The sequence below is a fragment of the Hyaena hyaena genome, unplaced genomic scaffold (assembly GCF_003009895.1).
Source record: "Hyaena hyaena isolate Hyena2069 unplaced genomic scaffold, ASM300989v1 scaffold_548, whole genome shotgun sequence".
Lineage (NCBI taxonomy): Eukaryota > Metazoa > Chordata > Mammalia > Carnivora > Hyaenidae > Hyaena > Hyaena hyaena.
Genome location: NW_024081181.1, coordinates 789804 through 811750, shown reverse-complemented (window position 1 = coordinate 811750; position 21947 = coordinate 789804). Strand labels below are relative to the sequence as shown.

The 21947-nt window shown below is 49.9% G+C and overlaps 1 protein-coding gene across 1 annotated transcript in view; it reads left to right on the top strand.

The window, feature by feature from the left end:
* Positions 1-21947, top strand: part of PTPRN2 (protein tyrosine phosphatase receptor type N2) — a 754508-nt gene that overhangs the window by 283311 nt on the left and 449250 nt on the right. Inside the window, exons 4-5 of the mRNA XM_039255854.1 lie at positions 3638-3734; positions 13063-13225. Of these exons, the coding sequence (XP_039111785.1) occupies positions 3638-3734; positions 13063-13225 (260 nt within the window). The remainder of the gene's footprint in view (positions 1-3637; positions 3735-13062; positions 13226-21947) is intronic.

Genomic DNA, 21947 nt, shown 5'->3' with positions numbered 1-21947 from the left:
TTTACTGACTCTCTCCTCTGTCCCTCATCCTTCTATTCGGTGCATCCTCTGAGCTGTTCTTTTTGGTTATTGTATTTTTCAGTTGTAATATTTACATTTGGTTCTTTTTATATTTATTTATGTGCTTAGATTTTCTGTTACTTTGTTAAGGCTTCTAGTTTTTCATTTCTTTCAAGTATGTTCATAATTGTTTATTGGAAGCATTTTTATTATGGCTGCTTTACAGTCTTGGGTAGGTAATGCTGGCCCTTCAGGCCTCAGTGTTAGTGTCTGCAGGTGAGGTCTTCCTGGTTTTTGGTATGACGAGTGATTTTCTGTTGAAACCTGGACACTTTTGTGTTATTTTATGAGACTCTGGATCTCATTTAAGCTTTGCGTTGTTGTTTTTTAAAAAACTTATTTAATTTGGGGCGCCTGGGTGGCTTAGTCGGTTAAGCGTCCGACTTTCACTTAGGTCATGATCTCGTGGTTCGTGGGTTCGAGTCCCACGTCGGGCTCTGTGCTGACTGCCAGCTCAGAGCCTGGAGCCTGTTTCAGAGTCTGTGATCCCTCTCTCTCTGACCCTCCCCTGCTCACGCTGTCTCTCTCTCTCTCTCCTAGAAATAAATAAAACATTAAAAAAAAATTAAAAAAAAAACTTATTTAATTTGAGAGAGAACATGCAAGTGGGGGAGGGACAGAGAGAGAGTCCCAAGCAGGCTCTGCACTGCCTGTGTGGAGCAAGATGCCGGGCTCAAACTCACAGAGTGTGAGATCATGATCTCAGCTGAAATCAAGAGCAGACACTTAACTGACTGAGTCACTCAGGCGACCCTAAGCCTTGCATTTTAACGGCTTTTTCTGACACTGCTCTGCCAAGTGGGTGGGTGGGTGGGGCCTCTGTTGCTAACATGGGAGTGGAAGTCCAGGTTTACCTCTAGACTTCTGCTTACATCTGTGCGGTAGAGTCTTGTCTGTATGCTGGGCAGGGTGGATGGGTGGGGGTCTGAACTCCTTACGTGGTCTCCACTGACACGGGAGGGGGTAGACCACCTGTCCCCTACGTGTCTGCTCTGCCAGCCCGGCAGGGTCAGGGGAGGTCAGCGGCCTCATTCCAGCTTCATAAGGGAGGCCACCCAGCCTCCCTCTTGGCCTCTGTTGGCATGGGTACAGGCTGGGCTGTGGGGTTTGTGGTCATGGTTGATGAGAGTGGAGCTGTTATTGTCTAAAATGTGCTAAGTAGCCCCTTCCTGGGCCGCTGGCCGGGGAGAGGTGGCCTCGGTCGGGGCTTCATCTGCATTGGTGCTCCCCGGAAGCTGGCTGGCTCAGCTGCAGTGTGAGATGCATAAGGCCAAAGGACAGCCCAGGGAACCCCACAACCGTGGCTCCTCAGACTCCCAGGACCCCAGAAGTCTGTCTTCTGTCCACCCCTCAAAGCCTTCTGTGCATATAATCTCCAGGGTTTTAGTCGTGCCTAGCGGGAAGGGTTAGGGGAGAGGGTGCGAGGGGTAGGGAAGAGTGTGTCTTCTCCATCTCCCTGGACGCCGTCTCTCTTCCTAGGGCTCTATGCTCTCAGCAGCCCTGAGAGGCCTTCAGGGAGAATGTCTAACGCCCTAATGCAGGCATTGCTTTGGTTTTGTATCCGAGGGTCCAGTTTCTGCCTGCTCCCAGGAAAGCTTAGAGGTCAGTCGAGGGGCTCGGGGGCCCCTGAGATTACCTGCACAGAACACCTGTATCAGTTGGCCACCTGTTGCGATTGAACCCTCTTTACAGACCCCAGCACTGAGCTGGCTCAGGCTCTGTGCTTACAGTACAGGTGCTGCCGAAGAGAGCACTTGTGCTTTTGAGACTAAAAAATATAATTGAAGTTTTGTTATTTTAAATGTTACAAATGAAAATTTTTTATAGGAAGTTCCTTTTGTGCTTATCATTTTTTGTTTCCTGATAGATATTAAGACCACCCTTTTGGGAATGGCATGGTTAAACTATGCTTATTTTTTCAATTTACAGTGCTAGATACTATGCTAATATTGCACATGTGCTTTCAGTTGAGAAGACTGCTAGGAAGCAACGGTTAATAGCCACATAAGCGTACACTTCAAAGTGGTTTTGTTAGTTGCTTTTGGCAAATGGAAGGTACTTGATTATTATTAAGTACATTTGATCCTAAAGTAAGGGTAACAGTGACTGTGGGGCTCGGTCTCCCTGCAGCGCCCCATTCTCTAAATGCTGTATTCGAACAGAGCTGTGTAGAACCAGTGGCCGCAGGAGGGTGGCCTGTTTGGTGAATATCCCCATCAGCTTCCCCTTTGGGTAACACCATAGAGCCTTTTGAGATTCAGAAATGTTCCAACTGTTTGAATCTTGCCATTTGTAAATGTAAAAAAAAAAGTTAGATTTGCATTTGAAAAAAGAATTCAAGTGTGTTCCTGAAGGCAGCTTATATCTGCAGAGCCCTTTTTTTTTTGTTTTTACTTTCATGGAGTTCTCAGCAAGTTCCTGACCTCTGTCTACCACACTCATGCACACACTGGACCTCCATGTACCGCACTCATGCACACACTGGACCTCCCTGTAACGCAATCATGCACACACTGGACCTCCGTGTACCGCACTCACGCACACACTGGACCTCCGTGTACCGCACTCACGCACACACTGGACCTCCGTGTACCGCACTCACGCACACGCTGGACCTCGTGTACCGCACTCACGCACACGCTGGACCTCCGTGTACCGCACTCACGCACACACTGGACCTCCGTGTACCGCACTCATGCACACGCTGGACCTCCGTGTACCACACTCACGCACACACACAAACAGGCATGGAGCCATCCTGATTTGAAGATTTTGGTAATGTGTTTTTGAACAGGGCATAAAAATATATCTCTGTAATTACATGATATCTAGTGATTAGATAATTATGGATAATTGCATGGGGTAGTTCCAAGTGCTAAAGTGTTACCATAAGATCTAAAATGTACAAATTGCATAATAATTATTCTTGGGAGTTATTTGGTAATTCTGAGCATAATTATCATGTGATCTGCAGTGCATGTAATTAATGCATAATCACATGCATTTTGCCTTCATAACTACTTCGCTCTTGTTATAAAGCTCTTTGTCATAACATTTGAGTATAAATATAATGTAATTGGCTCCCAGATACAGCACATTAGGCCCCATGATAATTGCCTTCACAGTAACAGCACCCTTACTTCATTACAAATGCGTGGCTCTTAGGCAGGACGGAGTTGTAGGAATCGCCCGAGACGTGGCAGGGAGCAAGCAGGATGGCAGATCAGTGGTGGGTAAACGTGTGCCCGTTTGTGTTGAGAATGTCTTTGCTACGACCAGAGCCTTTCCGTGAGAAAGTCTGCCTCTTTTGTGGGGGACAAACCCTTGAAATGTGCACGTGGTTAAAGGGCCCCTTGCTGCCCCGCCAGGGCACCGCTACGCCTAGTCGCATTTCTGGTCTAGGTGTCTCGGAAGGCTGGAATTGCTGTAAGGAAAAGGCCTTATGAATAGACCGCGGTGAGCGCCTTGGGGGATTGCATGAAAACTTGGAAACAGCAGCAGTTTCTCCTGTGACGGAACAAGAGCTTCGGCTCGCCTTCCGTGTTGATAATGCAGCTTTTGCACCATCTGTCCCCAGGCTTCCCGTGGCAGGACGACTTCGCCCAGCACGTGGTGGCCCAGGAACTCTCAAACTTCCCCTTCCCGCGGCATCTGGACACTCCCAGCATGGCCAGGTAAGTAGAATGGTTTGTCCCCTTGCTCTGTGGCCACGGCCAGTGTCTTTGGGGTGTAGGGGGCCGGAGAGTTGGAAAGTGCGATGCGGAGCATGTGGGTGCTGTCCTTTCCTCGGTGAGTCTTGCCAGGGGCCGTCCACAGACAGCCCAGGGCCCTCCCCCGCTTTCTCAAGATCCTTGGAAAACCCTGCATCTTGGCTGAAAGCAGAGAAGTCAAGATTTCTCATTTCCCAGTAAGAAGTTACGTTCACCTTAGTACAAAAAGCAGAATTAAATCATGAAAGTTTTCCCGCTGCCAGAGCCTAGCAGCCTGCGCTGCGCTGAGGATTTCACTCTGCAGCGTCTCCTCTTACCCTCACTGCACACTGTGGGGGCCCCTGACCTCCCGGCCAGAAGTTGGAGACGTCGTCCAAAGCAGACGGGCCACAGTGAGCTGGCTGGGATTGTCCCGTGCCTCTTCAAGTTTGTAAAATGTGTGAAGGGCCTTCCCCATGGGCTTAAGAAAGTTTGGAAAGTCCATTTTTTCCCCTAAGAAGGAGACTATTTGAAACTTTAGTCGGGAAAATCTCAGTTACACAAAAATGTGGGCATCTGCCTTTAGCGCATGTTCCTCTAATAAGCGGAGGAGCTAAGCCACCCCAGGGTTCATGTCCAAACCAGCGAAGTTAGGTGAGCGAGCCCGCGTGAAGGGCTTGTACGCGCTGAAAACACGCTGCCGTGTTAGCTCCGCCCCCGGCCAGACCCGGTGTCTTGGGGTGGGGCGTGTCCTTGTCTTGTGCCGGCCCGTCTGCCTTGAAGGCCTCCTTTGTCGAAGAGAATATGCCAGTAGGGTCTGCGAGTGTGTGGAGGGCTTCTCTGTAAGAAAAACAAACCCAAAAACCAAAGCCAAGCTATCTTGAGTTTCCGTCTTTGTTTTAGATGATTTCATACTCTTTGCGCGTGTCTTTAAATGGGGCCTGGTTCAGTGCTGCCTGCGCTCCTTCCTTCCTAGGGGAGATTTAGCTTCACTAAGACGAGGTTCCCTGTGCCAGGTAACCTTGACCCCCACTGTGAGCAAAGAGTAACTCCTTAAGTTACTCCAGAGAGTCACAGCTGAGGTGAGGGAACGGCCAGAGCACAGCATCCCCCGAAGACCCGTGTTTGCAGATGGGGGGAGGCTGCTGATCAGACACCTGGATGACCAGCTTGCTATCAATGTCACTATTGTCATTTGTAAAAATTGCCAGTTTTATTATGAAAAATGACACATTATCCTTGTTTTTTAGCAAATGAGATGAAAAACATCCGTATTAGAGATTGGAATTTTCTTCTCTGTGGATTTCCTATGCGTGATCCTTGTCCATATGAAAAGTATTTCTTTAATTTTTCTGTGTTGTCTATTTCCATGTAGAGCCTTTGTATTCGAGTCTAGCAACCTTTCACTGATCCCATCCTGGAGAGCTATCTTTTTGGTCTGTACGTAGATGGCACTCGGTACAGTTGCTCATGAAAACAGAGCTCCCGTAGCTCTCTCTGTGCTGGATTTTTCATTTCTGTCTTTGAGAGTGTCGAACCTAAGTAAACAATCACCTCAGCTCTGCAGGCAGAGCCCCAGTTTTGGAGGACTCAATGGGACGTTCTCCACGTTCCCGTCCATCTTACCCCTGGCTCTGGCCCCCAAGGGGCTGTGTGAGTAGGTGCCCGTGTCCTCGGGCCGGGGCTGGGTTTGGCCAGTGGGATCAGCCCAGCTTAGAGGGCAGAGAAGAGGGGGTCCGGACGGTAGCAGGACCCGGGCGGTGTGTCTGACCCCGTGACCCTCCGTGGTTCGCCACGGTCGTGTCTGTTGTGCCTCGCAGTCCTGTCAGTACTGCCTCGTTGAGGCACGCGGACATCCTGCTTCAGGGTGCGGCCTCTTCCTGGTGGCGCTCTGCCCGAAGGCCCGTCTCAGCAGCCACAGCAGAGCCACGGAGTCCCGTGCTGTTGGCTCTGCCCTCCTTGCGCTGGGGTCACGGTCAGACGGCCGTCGTGCTACAGCCAGTGCTTTCCCCTCTTCACAAAATTCCTGCAAAACTTTCTTTAGCATTGAAATGATCCGTTTCCCAGTGTACATATTTTTTTATAATCTTTCTCTGTAGGTATATCTCATAACACTTTCATTGTCTGCCAGGACTGTTGGTAAAATATACTCACAGTGCTCGTTGTGTGAAATTGAGGCATTGCATTTTTGCAGAGAACTATCATCCTTTTCACAGGGCCTTCCACTTTTGCTTACTTGTGATACATAGAATTGAATTATAGTTGAAAGATCCATTCAACATGTAGGTAGTGGTCACTCTTGTCATTTTTAACATAAATTTTCTTTTCACACTTTTAACATGATTTTTTAAAATTACTTATCTCTTGGATTTTCTTATTTCTACTATCCTTAGACTTACTGTGTTTTTTTTTTTTTTAATGTTTTATTTATTTCTAGGAGAGAGTGAGAGAGACAGCGTGAGCAGGGGAGGGTCAGAGAGAGAGGGAGTCACAGACTGAAACAGGCTCCAGGCTCCGAGCTGGCAGTCAGCACAGAGCCCGACGCGGGGCCTGAACCCACGAACCGCGAGACCATGACCTGAGCGAAAGTCGGACGCTTAACCGACTGAGCCACCCAGGCGCCCCTTACTGTTGTTTTTTTTAAATGGTTGTTTATTTATTTTGAGACGGAGAGAGATCTTTCATGTGTGCACAGGAGTGGGGGAGGGGGGAAAGAGAGAGAGAGAGAGAGAGAAGAGAGAGAGAGAGATTGGAAATCCCAAGCAGCCTCCGAGCTGTTAGCACAGAGCCCGACTCGGGGCTCAAACTCATGAACCATGAGATCAGGACCTGGGCCAAAGTCAAGAGCTGGACGCTTAACTGATCCACCCAGGCGCTCCTAGACTTACTGTTTTTTATAAAACTTCTTGAGTGGAACTTTTCTTTCATGTTTTTATTTACTCGCTTTTTTAAAAGTAATGAAATTACAAAAGTTTGTGCATTAGCTTTGGAACACAGCTTTGGCACCATCCTGTGACTGACATACACTTGTTTGTTTTTGCTCTAAATTATCTGTCATTGTAATTTTATACCCTTTGGGCATAGTAAGTACATGTTTTTTTCATATTTATGTCATTTTCAAACTTGAAATTAGCACCTAGTTTTATTTCATTTTAGTCCAACAATGTGACTTGTTCAGTTTTTACTTTCTGGAGATCTTGAGGTTTATACCATCTTGCTATTAATTCGGAATGGATACTTCAAAAAGAGATTGTATCCACTATTTGCAGGGTACAGAATTTTTACATATAATTTATAATTTTATATAGTTTATTGTATGTCCTTAATCATATTTGACTTACTGAAATTTCTCAGACAAAACTGTTTCTGGAAATTTTCCTTTCGTGGTTAATACGTTTTGCCTTAAACACCGAAGCTCTGGCTTCGGGCACGTGAAGGCTGCTGCGCTGCGCCTTTATTGGTGATTGCCGTACCCCCGGTCGCTTTCAAAGGGTATCTTTGTTGACTTTCATGGTTTTTGTCTTGGGTTCCATGTTTCTAAAATCAGTATTGCCACTCCTGCTTTCTCCCTTTTTATTCGCCGCCTAAATGATCTGGCTGTGCTTTAAAATGTCACCTTTGGACTTTTCTGTTTTACACGTGGATTTCCTGAGCAGCGCCGGTTGGTACTTTTTCGGCCCCCCGGGCAGCTTGGTGAAGGCCCCGCGGCCCCTGCCTGCTCCCTTTTCCTTCGTGGAGGGCGAATTGTTTTCTTTGGTTGTCTTTAGAGTTGTGACCATCACCTCTTGGATTTGCAGTTGTTTTTAAAGTGAAGGTTTACGTCATTATTGGTGAAGAGATCAGTATCTTCCACGTTATTACGCCCCTGCCTGCCTTCCCCCTGGTGCCCTCTCCAGGCGCCATTTCTGGCCCAGGGACCCCCAGCCCCTGGCATGTGCCTTTTACCAGGTTGACATATGATCAGTATTTGTTGAATTAGTGAAGGAAAGATAAAGCGAATGACCTGCTGACACTTTTGAACTATTATACGGGTAACCACACCAACCAAGAGTCCTTCCTCACTTTCTTCATTCCACAGGGCATTTCTAGAGCATTCTGTACTTGGTAGATTTGTCAGTATCCACAGCTGGCTAGTGAGATATACTTGGCGTGCTTCATACAAGACAGTTGACCTTCAGAGAGATTAACCTGCCTGGATGGGTTTAGAATCACCTTCAGGAAGCCCAGCCCTGCCCCTGTGCTGGCCAGAGTGAGCACTGTGTGCGAAACCCGGAAAGTAGGCCCAGCAGTAATTAGCTGTTGGACATAAGGAACGGAGGTGAAGCGTGAGGGGTCGCTGAGAACGCAGGCATCTGAGCCTGCCCTCTGCTCCCCCTGAGAGCCAGGGGAGGCGGGCAGGAGGCCGGCGGCCGGCGTGGAGCTCCAGCGACTCACACCAGGCTTCCCGGGAGCGTTGTGTCAGGTGGTCATGGAGATTTTACGTGGAGAGCGGAAAGGTGGTTTTGCAGTAGCCACCACGACTGCGAAAGGAGTGGAACAGGGCTCGCTGCGAGCTCCCTGTGAAGACTTTGTTCCCAGTCTGGGCTTTTTTTTTTTTCTTTGGCCATTTGGGTGACAATTTAGGGCATCTTACATTATCTGGAGCTCGAAGGTCTATGCATGCAGGTCTGTGGAGAAAGAGAACAGCGGAGTCCTAAACATAAAGCAGATTTCATCATTTTGAAGTGGAATATGTGTACTTACGAGGTTCTGACCGACTTCCAGCTCAATGACTGGCAAGGTCCATTTGCATGTTCACTGCTCCGGGCTTGCCCAGCACAGTGACGGCTCACTCTTCACCGTAACACACGGCAGCGTCACACACAGACCCACTGCAGCGGACACGCCAGGAGGATGGACAAGACAACTTACAGGCACCGTTATGAGGTTCGCAATTAGTGACGGAGAAGGACAGAATGCCGGAGCAGTAAACTGACTTCAGTTAGAATGCACTTCGACATCATAGAACACGAGATTTCCTCCTTTCAGTAATGGCCGGGGAAGCGCCAGCTGTGGTTTGAGACCACAGCCCACGAAGCCCCATCACCTGTGAGGTCCGATATGGTGTAGCTTGAAAAGGCATCAGAAATAAGAGCAGGACAACTTTGTCAATTGAGGTAACTAAACACAAACAAGAGGATTTTCTGTAGGTTTTTATGAAATATGTACAAATACCACATGAACATCAGTGATCCATTCTTGAAAGTCAGACTTTCTACATGAAAAAATTAGCCAGGATCCTGTTTTCCTTTCCTCAAGTGGGAGATCTAGAACGAGTCACACACACACCTACAACCCCAACACATTTCCTGAAATGTGTCACAATCCCACCAAAGACCCGCATGTCAGTAACAAACTGTCATGTTTATGTAAAATGCTTAAGACGCTGCTTCCTGGTCACTAACAGTGTGTATGGCTGCTAGCTAATTGAGCATCTTATTTGCAGTAACACAACTTGACCCAGCCTGCGAGACATGTACACAGACCAGACACACAAATGCACACACACACAGGCACACACATAGATGTACCCAGAAACGTGCGTGTGCACGCACACTCACACACACAGAGACACATGTAGACCCAGAACCCTGAATGGGGGAAAGTTGATACATTCTCAGGCCATGAGCTCTGTTCCCCCTTCTCCTGAATTTATGGCTTTACTTTTCTTTTTTTAAAAATGTTTAAAGTTTATATATTTTAAGAGAGAGAGAGAGGGAGGCAGAGAGAGAGGAACGCAGAGAGAGAGGAACGCAGAGAGAGAGTCCCTCTCTCTCTGCCTCTCTCGTCTGACAGTCTGCATGGTCAGCATGGAGCCTGATGTGGGGCTTGAACTCAGAAACTGTGAGATCATGACCGGAGCCGAAGTCAGATGTTCAACCCACTGAGCCACCCAGGAGGCCTCACCCCTGTGCTTGAGGAACTGATGGCTATTCTGTCTGCACATCAGAATGCCTTATTTCTAGAATTATCACAAAACTCTATCATAGTTGGTACACTTACAAATAAAAGTGAAAATCAAATGATTACTTAAAAGCAGAGTTTCTCTAAATACAAAAATCGGCACAGAAAGGATGGGAAGGAAGGGAAAACCCGCAGATGAGCCTCTGCCCTTTGTGTGTGCTGCTTTTCTAGACCTCATGTTGACATCATGGAAGCTGTACCCGCTTTCTGGCAGTCTGGGATATTCTTGTTCAACGTCAAGTGTACTTCTGGCAGATAATTAAAAAAAGTACAATTTTAAAAAACCAGTATTTACTTACATGAAGGTCAAATGCATTTAGTAGGCGAAAAAACCCACCCACATATGTGGCTATGTAAATGTCAGAGCTTATAATTGCTTATAATTATTTATTATTCAAAAATCAGCTGCCACATTTATTGAACAGAGAGCACAATTTGAGGTTATATACAGTTGCCATGGGAAACATGTCCGGTTCTTTCTATACAAACAGTATTTGTGGTTGTCAAGGAGGCCTAACAGACTGGGAATATTATATCTTATATAATCTAAAAACTCATTTTCTCTTAAACAAAAAAGGAAATAAGACCCTTTTCTTTCCAAAGAAGTCATTGATCACACACATCTCTCTCCCCACTATACCGCAATGATCAGTTTTGTTATCCTGAATTCATTTTTAGTGATAATTTTTAGATTTTACAGGAAAGGTGTCATTTAACAGGTTAATGATGTGAAATGCTACTGTTCTGGGCTAACTCTGCATTAAGCCAGAATTTACTGTCTGCATCCGAGTTCCTTCTTCCAGTCAACACGCAGTCTTTCGGTGCCTGCTGAGTTAGGCTCTGTGTGAATTCGGGGCTTTGGAGCAGAGAACACGAAGAATGTAGAGACACATGACCCCTTCCCTCAAGCAGCTTACATTCTAGTGAAGGGCTATGCAGCAACAAAAAGTACACCTTAAACGAAGAAAGTCATTTCAGCCAGCAACAAATGCTACAAAGAAAATAATTGAGGGTGATGTAATAAACCATGAATGGAACTCACCACGGGTTGGATGGCTGGGGAAGGCCTCTCTGAGCTACGAGGTGCATGAATGTCCTGGGAACTGCAGTGTGATTGGGGCTTTTACCAGTTAGGTGATGTGGCCTGGTGAACTTTTCCAGAGTCACCAGGCTTCCAGGTGACAGAGGGGAGAGGCCTCCTGGGCCATCTCACACGACAGCGCATGACTCAGATGAGGGGGGAGTGGATGGGTTTGTGTGATGTGTGACGAGGGTGTGTCAACCTGAAGGGGTGTGTGATGTGTGACGAGGAACAGAGACGAGGAAGAACAGAAGTGAACCCTGCGGTCTATGGCGGGGGCCCAGGTGGCTGGCGTTGCATTTGCAGAGATGTGTTGTCAGTGGGCACAGCAAAGCCGGCTGCAGACAGCGCGATGCAGGGGGAAACACAAACCGACAGGCGGCTTTTAAAGGGAGGGAACCCGGACCCAGTGATTTGGGAAGTTCTCAGCCTCTCCACATTGCACACGGTGCCGGTGTTAGAACTCATCATCAGACAGGCTCCTCGTGGGGGCCAGGGTGTCAGAGTGCAGAAACAGAGGGGTCTCTGAGAGAGAGCTTGCTGCTTGGTCTCCTGCCCTGTTTCGGGTGCATCGTGGCCCTTTGGGGGCAGTCAGCAGCTGGGAAGCTCTGGTTGGCGGGTCCAGGCTGGGAGGTGGGTGGGCACGGAGGTCAGCTCTCCAGAGCCGGGGCTCTGGGAGGCCGTGGGTAACAGGAAGCCTGGGGGCTGATCCAGACAGGAGGCCGCCGAGGGACCAGATGAGTTTCCTGGATCTGTTAAGGCCTGTGACCCTGACCCCGCTGGTAGTGGTGCCACCTGGTCACTTCCTCTGTGCCCCTGGTTCTGGCCACGTGTGGCCTGTGAAGAACGCCTCTTTCTGCTGGGCAGTCGGTCGCTCTCCGTGGCTTTGAGCGTAAGTCCAGCGGTTACCCTCGCACCTCCCACATGCGTGCTGGGTCGGTCAGCCTGCCTTCTGGCCTTGTCCTGGCTGCCCTCCTGGCCGCGGCCCCTTCAGGTCGGCACGCGGGCATGAAGCAGCGTCCAGCTTCAGAACGAGCACCATTTGCATCTCGCCGCCATGTGCACAAAAGGCAGAAAGCATCGTTTCTGTCACTGCAGATGCAAACCTATGTGCCTGGTGTGGTCCGCCCACACAGGTGGTGAGCCGGACGTGGCTTTTCTGTAGTGACAGCATAGAAATGTATAGCGCCGTATTAGTTTCCTGCTGTGACAAATCACCACAAACCTAGTGGCTCACATGGTGCACATCTGTCCTCTCTCAGTTCCCTGGGTCTCAAGCTCAGCCTGGGCCTCATGAGCTAAACCCCTGGTGTTGCAAGGCGGGCCTCTTCTCGAGGGTCGGGCCAGAATTGTTTCCTGCCTCGCCCACTCTTACCCCCTTCCTCTGCCACATTTCTCTGCCACGGCCCTTCCACCTCCTCTTAGGGTCAGCTGCCCACGGGCCTACGCCGCCTGCTCCCTGCCTTGCCCTGTGCCCCGGCACTCAGCGTGCGCACGCGTCCGGGGGAGTTGGGAGGCAGCTCTGGGTCCCTCTCCTGCAGCCGCGAGCAGTGAGCCCCCGGCAGACGCTCCCTGCAACTGCGCCGTCTTGCGTGTGGGGCGTTTGCTGAGGTGTCGGGACGCGGTGAGACTAGGGAGGGCTTGATTCCAGGGCTCCGCTGGGGGAAAGCAGCCCCTGCCTGTGGGACCCCCGGCTGCCCCGTCTGTAAGGAGGCCAGCTCTCGGTTCTGCTGCCCCGACCGGCGCTCACGGCGCACCCGCTCTCGGCTCTCGGGTCTGCTCTTGCCTCCTCTGCCTGTGCTCCGCCCCAGCCCTAGACCTCAGACGCCCTTCCACGTGGGCCTCCGTGTCTCCCGCCTACCGCCTAGCCCTGCCCTCTGCTCCTCGCAGCGGGCTTGCAGCAGGCACTGGCTGTTTTCTGTCTGCAGGCTTGTCTCCTGTCCCCGGTGCTCACAGAGGCCGCGTTGACCTCTCCAGGGGTCCCTCAGCAAGTGCCCGCGGTGGCTCGGAGACGCGTCAGGGCACCAGGCAGGGAGGCACACGAGAGATTCAAGTTCAAGGCTAATGTGCGCCAAGGAGGCGGGCTTCCCCCTCTGGCCTGAGACCTGTGTCCTTGCCCAGGCGCCTGGCCGGCCCGCGTGCGTGTCTGTCATGCACAGCAGAGGCCCAGGCGGCTACTCGACATGGAACAAACATGTGACCGGCTCATGGTTTCCTTTTGCGTTTCAGAGCCTCGGAGCAGAGCGCGCAGGAGGAGAGGAGGGCCGGCCTGGAGGACGCCGGGGGTCTGGCCAGGGCCGTCCAGCGCTACCTGCTCTCCCTGGAGGCCCTGTCGCAGGCGGCCGCGCCGGACGTGCGCCCCCGCACCAGGCACGACAGGCCGTCAGCGCAGGTGAGCCTCGAGCTCTGAGGTCCCGGCGTGCGCTTGTCTCCAGCGTGGGTCTTTGGCATTTCCTGGTTTCTCCCCGGGGTCCCGGGCTAGAGGTGGTACAAGGGTGGTCAGGGCGTGTGCAGAGAATGCCCCTGGAGCCCGCTCCGAGCTGCACACAACACTCCAGCAGCGGCTCCCCCCGCCATGCCGAGCCAGTCAGCGGTCCAGGTCCCTTCTGGGTGAAGGGCTCAGGATGTCTTCCTTGGAGCAGGCACGGGAGCTCTAGAAAGCCCACTGTCAGGTACAGATAGGACACCTACAGGCAGCAAAGAGGCTGTTTCCACCTACACCGCCCGGACCCAGGACAGCAGTGCACACTCAGCTGTGAGGGAGCACACCCGGGACTGGGCTGGAGTCAGGGGCCCAGGGGACCTTGATCCTGGTGAGCGAGCCCAGGACTATGCTGGGGTCACACTGCCAGGCCCACCCCTCAGGAAGCCACTTCATCCCAGGCTCACCTGACCTAGGTGGGCAGCCTGTGTGGTGCCGAGGGCCTAGGCTACGGGCTCTTGGGTAGAAGTCCATTTTCTACCAACACCGCATCCCCTCAAGCCATTTCAAGATGCTCAGAATGTTTTAAGCAAACAGAATTACAAATTTCAGCTGTTTAGATGGAAAACAATGGCTGCTTGTTAAACTGGACTTGGCGGACTTTGACTCACCTTGAGGGAGCAGAGACAGGGTGGCAGCGACGGTCAGAGTCAAGGCCTCACGCATCCCGAGGCGGGGGGGGGTTTGGGCAAAGTGCTGGAGTCCAAGGTGGTCGTGGGCATGTTGGGTATTTGGCAGCGATCTGCACACTTTTTTGCCGGATGTTAGTTACATCCAGTGTCTGGGATTTGACATATTTTCCTTTCTGTGAGTGTCGCACGACTGATGAAGGTCCCTTTCCTCTGACGCTCTGCTGGGGTTTCCTCAGAAGATTTTCCCAGAAAATATGGGGGAAGCAACGTGTGTCCCTTTTTCAATTATTTTCTGCTCAAGAAGCCCCTGAAATTATTCAAGCCCGCTCTGGGCTGGGACTGTGGGCGGCGCCCACACAGGGTCCCTTAGAGGGCACACCGCCAATGAGGCCTGAGCCACCTGAGATCGACAGTGGAATCTGAGTGGGCACGTCAGAACCGGGCGCTGTAGCCCCGCAAGGCGAGGTCAAGTTAGGTGTGGGCTGCGGTGCGAGGTTGGTTCAGTTCCACATCTCAGGGGCAGAGCCCAGAGAAACGACGTCTGTTGTCCAGGCTTCTCTAGGGTCCTGTTACTTGTGTTCGCCCCTCCTCGAGGTCCTTCACCTTCCGGCCCTCATTTCGCAGTCACCTTGGGACACAGAGGCCCTATGGGGAGTTCTAGCACTGGCCAGGGTGCCTACTGAGGCCATGGGGTTCCAGAGCCCCCAGGCCACTTTCAGAGGCAGCTGGGAGCGCCTCCACAGTCACATTTCCGTCCCGGATCGTGGGAATGCGTTTGCCCAGCCCGTGGCATCTGCTGTAACGGATTCAGTCCTCACAGGCGAGCCCCTAGCAGGAGCGAGTACGATAATGCAGGGTGGCCCCCACACTGTGCTCAGTCAAGGCCCACTCCCACCTGGACCCTTGGCCGGCTTCTCAATGCGGGCCGTAACCCTGGCTGAGCCCCATCCACTTAACACTTTCTTCTAAATGTTGAGCTTAAGATTTTTTTATTCATTTACTGAGACTGACTAAGCACTTTCTATGAGCCAGACGCTCAGCAGGATACCGTGGGGTGAGAGATGCCATCGTCAAGGACCTTTTCCTGGGGTTGTCCAGGGAACAGACATGGTGGGTGAGATTCTGGACACTTTGGAGGGGATTCAGAACCAGCTCTCACCAGTGCTGTGTGGCCTCGGGGAAGCTGCTCAGCCTCTCTGACCTCAGGGTTCTTGGCCATGTAGTTGGGTAGTAACGGGCCTAGAGTCACCATGAGGAGAGGTGAGACAGTGCACCCAGAGCTCGTGGCAAAGGCCTCAGTCAGTGGTAGTTCCATTGTTCGTCCTAAGCCGCCTGCAGAAACGCAGTGAACATGGGTCTGGGAACTGTCTGTTGATTCTCGGGGAGCCTGTCTCCCGAGGAGGACACAGCTGTGCTCACGACGCCGGTGTGCCAGCCCCACGGAGCGCCCAGAGCCCACCCAACTCCCTTGTTTACTTACTCCGCACCCCAGTCCTGAGGATGGGAGACTGGCATTGGCACAAACAGAGGATCATTCATCTTCCTCCCTTGTCCCCTGACGCATCTTTATCAAAAGGAACGTGAAGCCTTATGCTCAGCCTTGGCTTCTGTAATGGAGACATTGCATTGCGTCCCTGGGTGTGGGACCCAGAGATGGTTGTGGAGGAGGGAAGGTCAAGACAGTTCTTACAAGTTCCCGAGACTCAGGAGAAGCTCAAAAGGAAAGGGCTGACGTTTCTCTGGGAGGCGGCTCACCGATCCCTAACCAGTCTGTGGCCTTCTCCACCAGCGACAGAAACAGAGAAGGAAGGCATGCAGGCAAGAGTGAGGGTGCTGGTGAAGCGTCACCAGCTGTCCCGCCGGTGCTCGTGCTCACCCTGAACCCAGCATCACATTTCCCCTCCAGCGTGGCCATCTAGTCACTCGGCCGTGCGCTGGAACGGCCATCAGTTTAGAATAGAAGTTGCTCCCTGGACGTGGAGGGGCCCCGGTGGCCTGGCTCCCCTGCCATATTGCCTTGCTGTTCACACCTGCTGGGGGGTAACCCAGGACTGTGGCATCCAGGACTCTGAGACTGTCACAGGGTCTGTGCCAAGAGTGACTTGGGCAGGGGAGCCGAGGCAGAGCCCAGGGGTGGGGGGTCGCAGGGAGGCCCCGGGGCGTGACCTCCCAGGTGGGGGAGTGACTCTGCCAGAGCCACCTCAGTGGTCCTGTTGAGCCTGAGGTGGGGTGAGATGGGTGAGTCTGCAGCCCCCAAACACTGGTCAGTGGGATTCACCACAGAGTCGGTCCAGCCCTGGCTCACGTACCTGGCGGCTCTGATCCTCAGTGTCTGGACAGGTGTGCTGGGATCCCTCTTAGGGCAGCCTCCCCGTTCTGGAGGACATTGTGACCTTCCAGAGCCCGTGCCTGGGCTGTAGGGGTGCCGAGCCCTGAGGCTGTAGGGCCGGTGCCCCTGACTCTACCCTGGGGTCCGGAGGCACAGGAGTGGCGTCGCCCTGCCCGAGCTCCATGTCAGGAGAGAGGGCCTGGCGCTCGCCTCCCCACACGCTCCATCCGTCTGACTCGGTCTGTGGAGTGTGGGTACATAGTCCTTAACGGCTCACCAGGCAGGATGGCCTCACACCGGGGTTCACTGGGCAGGCCTCTCTCTCCCAAGCGTCCCCGGTGGGGTCCTGGACCCTGCGGCCCCCTGCCACACAGCCACTCTGGCGCAATAGTAACAAGCTTAGTCAGGACGTGGGCACTTGGTCGCATTTTAGGCTTAGGCTTTTTTCTTCTGTGAAAAGATAGCTACTTTTCAGTATTAAAAAATGCACGAAAACCTAGAACTTATTTTTTCTGTCCAGTGTCATCTCTCTAATGAACAGAGACTGAATAAAGCACAGGAAGTCCATAATCAGATGTTATCAAAGCTACTGTGCAGACTTTTTGGGCGCCTTGCAGGCTGACTATCAAACAAATGTCAAGAAAGTAGACATAAGTCCACCCATACTGATACTTGTATCAGAGAAGTGGACTAAGTCCTCCAAAATGAAAAGCAGAGATGTTCATTTTTTAAAACTTTTTTAAAAGTTGATTTATTTATTTTGAGAGAGAGAGAGAGAGAGAGCACATGCGCACGAGCAGGGGAGGGGCAGAGAGAGAGAGAGAAACTCCCAAGCAGGCTCTGCACTGTCACAAACAGCTAGACCATGACCTGAGCTGAAACCAAGAGTCAGATACTTAACCAGCTGAACCACCCAGACACCCCCAGAGATGTTTAATTTTAATAAAAACAGAAAACAGATAACAAATAACTATATTAAAGCCAAAACACATGAAATTGGAAAGACATGTAGAGATTGAAAGTAAAAGTATGGAAAATATATACAATGGAAACTAAATATCAGAAAGCTGTTGTGACAGTGTTAATGTTAATCAAAGTACACTTTAAGACAAATAGCATTATCAGAGATAGAGCATTTTATAATGACTAAATGATCAGTTCATTAAAATGACATAAAATCTTTTCTATGATCCTAATGTCAGTACTTCAAATACATAAATCAAAAATATGAGAATACCAAAAAGAGAATTATGCAAGTCCACAGTCAGTTTTAGAGATTTTAACTTTCCTCTCGCAGTAACCTCGTATACAAATGGGTAAAATAACATTAAAGATTTAGAAGATTTGAACAATACTATCAACAACTTAAGCTACTTGATATCAATAGAATGATAGTATGTAAAAACTGCATACACATTATTTTCAAGTATATATAGAATATGCCCTAATGTAGATCGTATGCTGAACCATAAAATAAGTCAGTAAATATCAAGGATTAAAATCATACAAAGGAAGATAAAGGAAAAGAAAGCTTTAGATCAATGTCCCTCAGAAATATGGAAGTAAAAATTCTAAGGAAATTTTAACAATAAAATTCAACATTATATAAAATAGTATAATACAGGATGATATAGGGAGATTGTTTACATATGAAAATCATTCGGTGTTAGCTCCCCACATTAACAAGAGAACGGAAAACTATATGATAGTCTTAAAAGATGCAGAAAAGCATGTGATAGAAGTCGTCATCAATTCATGGTAGAAACCCACAACTGACACCACACTTAATACGGGAGGGCCGGGCGCCTTCTACCCAAAATCCGGGATTACACAAGGGGGCCTGCCCTTGCCTCGTCTGTGTTGGAGGCTTAGCCAGTGCAATAAAGCAAGAAGAAAAAGGCACGCAGATTACATGGCCACCTTTGCAGAAAATTTGGTGGAATCTATCAAAAAAGCTACTAAAACTAATAAGTGAGCATAGTAGTGCCATAGAATGCAAAGTAAGTGTACATAAGTCAGTTTCTATATATAACCACAAGCAATTAGGTACTAAAATTCTGAAAAGTCATTTACAGTAGCATCAAGATTGTGAAGCAATTAGAGAGAAATCTAACAGAATATGTGTAAGGCTTTGTACACTGAGAATTTTAAAAAAATTGATGAGAGTAAAGAAATTCTAAATTAATGGAGATATACATACCATGATCGTGTATCAGAAGGCTCAATAGTGTTAAGGTCCCCCATACTGATATATAAATATGACAGCAAAGGTACAATCTGTAAGAGAAAAATTGATAAATTGGACTTCATAAAAATTAGAAATTCTCTTCTTTAAAAGATAATGTTTATTGTGTGTCAGTTATAATTTAATAAAGATGGAAAAGAAAAAGATGAGCAAGCCAACACAAAATGTGTAAAAGTTTTGAACAGACACTTTATAAAAAAAGATATATAAATGGCCAATGAGGTCACTAAAGGTGTCAAACATCATTATTCTTTGGGGGAAATATGGCATGGCACCCTAAGGAACTACTACTTTGTGTCCAATAGATTGGCCAAAATTAAAACAAAACAAAATAAAACAACTATGCTACCAACTCTTGGTGAGAATGTGACGTGATGGGACTTCTCAAATTCATGGAAACGTAAATTGTTATAGCCACCGTGTGGCAGTTTCTTTACAATTGAATATTCATCTGTCTTGTGACGTAGCGAGAGAAAGGACACGATGTGCTCAAAGAAGACTTGCGTGCACCTGTCCGTGGCAGCTGTTTCCTAACAGCCCCAGACTGGAAACCAGGCTGGTGTCCACCAGCATGCCCGTCTTCTTCTGTCCCTCCTTTCCCAAGAGGCGCCGCCTTGGGAAATCGAATTTGGTGACTCAGGTTCTCTCCTGCCCTCGACTTAGCTGTTCCACTGGGAATAGCATGTGCAAACGTGCTGAGCTGTGAGGACAGTGGCCACAACATGGTATCTGAGCCACATCCGTGATGTTCATTTGATTTAAAAGCTGCCTTCTCATGCTGTTATTTCTACTGACTTTCAGTGGGAAGCTGGGATCATATGGGTTCTTAGGGTTTGTGCCTAATGCGTAGGAAGGGATTAAGCATAGTTACTGTGAGTACCATCTCCCATTCCCGGGTAGGTCCAGGCCACTCCACTCACTGAGGGTCCCGTCAGCTCAGAGCTGAGCAACATGGGCAAACCAGCCTCCGTGTCATTCAGTTGTTCATCTGCTCGCCCAGTGGGTGCAGCATCTGAGGTGTGACAGTCACAAGGGCTGGAGATCAATTTGTGGTCACATGCACGTGATCTCTCACAGACCGCCCCCCCTCCCCACCCCCTAGTCCCCATCCTGGCTCCATGTTTCTGCCTTCTCTCCTGCTGAGCCCCATGCCAGATCCTGCAGCTGGCCTTGCCCTTGCACAGCCCACTTGCTGGGAGGAGAGGTGGTTGTGTAAACATACAGAGGGAGCCACAAAGAGGCTTTGTGAGAAGTTGTTATTTGTTGATTTTCTTTAGCGTTGAATTCTGTATGGGCAGAAGACATTCTCTTTTTTCTTTCTATTTTTGATCTAACTTCTCACGTCACCATGTGTGAGAAGCCACTTGGGCCTTCTTGGGAGACGTCCACCTCTCCCATCTGGACTCTTCGGAGCTGACTGGACAGATGGACAAGTCACAGCCTCATTACGTCAGGCTGCATTGTACTTTCTGTAGACTCATGTTTACGAGGATGAGCAGTTCCCTGAGACCGTTTGTCTGGAGAGGGACACTGAGTCTTAGAAAGATGGAGTGAAGTATCTGCTTTAAACTCCTAATTGGTGGTAGATCAGAACCTTGAGATTCTTGTTCAACCTCTTCATGTTTATTTTTTAAGCCAAATGCAAGCTCACCAAGTTGACTCCCCCACATTCTGCGGGGCACCAGGTGGACTGCAGGGTGAGCTTGCTCCTTTCTGTGGGCGCAGCCTGAAGCCAGACGCCCAGGGCTGTGTCCCAGCCTTGGTCCCCACTTGCCAGAACACTGGCTTCATATCCGAAAAATGCCGTCATTGTGGGTACACCATAGGGCTGTTGAGAAGGTCAAGAAGAAATGAAACCAAAGAAGAGCCTGGCACCAGCACTCAGGAAACAGGACCCATTTTGTGATTATGACCCTGCTGTCCTCCTGGCGGTTATGTTAGCCAGCGGGCCTCTACTTCATGCCTGCTGCTTACCCAAGGTGGGTGGGAAAATGGATCACAAGTCTGTGATTCAGTCCATTCCTTTTACCTGTTACTTGCTGAGTCTGAGGCTGTAGGTGCAGCGGCTGGGAAGGACCAGAAGGACAGCAGGTGCAGCAGAAGTGACAGGAGGAAGAGACGGTGTGGGGGCAGGGAGGGGACGCGGCGGTGCTGGCTTCATGCCGCCAGCTGTCTCCAGAGCCACCGCAAGCCAGCGTAATGCGGTGTCCCTGTAGGTGTCCATAATTTACAGTCCACGCTGCATGTTACTGTCAACTTTGTGCAGAATTTGTTGATCCTGAGTTTAGAACCCAACATTTCTTCAACCACGTAGATTTTGTGAACTCTGTAAAAAGTGTCTGGGGACTGATTTTTCTAACTGAAAGCTCTGTGTCTCAGCTGCAAAGAAAGATAGACCAGTGTCTATCCCTAAGCTCCCCTAAAGGCAAACATTTCTTTTGTGCTGGCAACGGTGTTGTCAGTAAGAATGACACTTCCAGTCTCTTCCCTGCACATGGGGCAGGCTGGACACTTAGAGCCTGAACACCTTGGTAGGACAGTCTTCTCTCTGTGTTGAGAGGGAGGGAGGGGAGGAGAGAAAGAGGGAGAGACAGGAGTGGAGAGGGATAGAGAAAGAAGCAGTGGGAAAGAGAGACAGAGACAGAGGGAGAGAAAGAGAGTTAATGATTCCCCCGAATCATCCTCTATGGCCTGAGCACAGAAAGACACAGAGAAGGAATCCCGTCTCCACATTAACGAATTGGAGGTGGAAGGTTCCTACGGGGCTCCCAGATCAGGCCACATCCAATGGCATTACGGGGTCATCTCGTTAGGAAGCCTGTGGACAAGCCCCATTGCTGTGGGTTTCGTCACCGGCAGCAAGCGTGTCTTGATCAATGTGCTTGTCAATGCTGCCTTCAGGCTGTGAGACAAACTAGAGAAAATGTTTGTTCTGTGGTCAAAAGTTGGCCCAATTTGAGTTTCCTAATTTGTGTTGGATCCTTGGCATAAGAGAATATCTGATGAGTGTGCATTAGTGACCAGTGTGCAGACATAAGTCTCCTCCACTCGGTGCTTGCTTGCATGTGAGGCTGAGGGCCTCCAGGCCTTCCTGGCAGTCTGAGCTCATAATTGTGCAGTCTGGGGCTGGCGTGGGCAGACTTCCATGGGAGGACGGAGGCCTGACTTGGGGCTCTGGTTCCTGGTCCTGGGGAGGCTGAGAGGACAGGAGCATCCGTGACTATTTCATTGTTTGGCAGATGGGGTGCAGTGCAGCTTGTGGCTCTAGGAAGTGTGTCAGCTGGCTCCAGGCAGCCGCCCTGATTTCCACTCTTCCTTCCAAGTCGGTATCACAAAGCCTCTTTAATAATATGCTTTCAATTATAGTCACATACGTCTGTGACATAACTCCCATTTCAGCCTGCAGTTTGTTTGAAGACAGGTCCA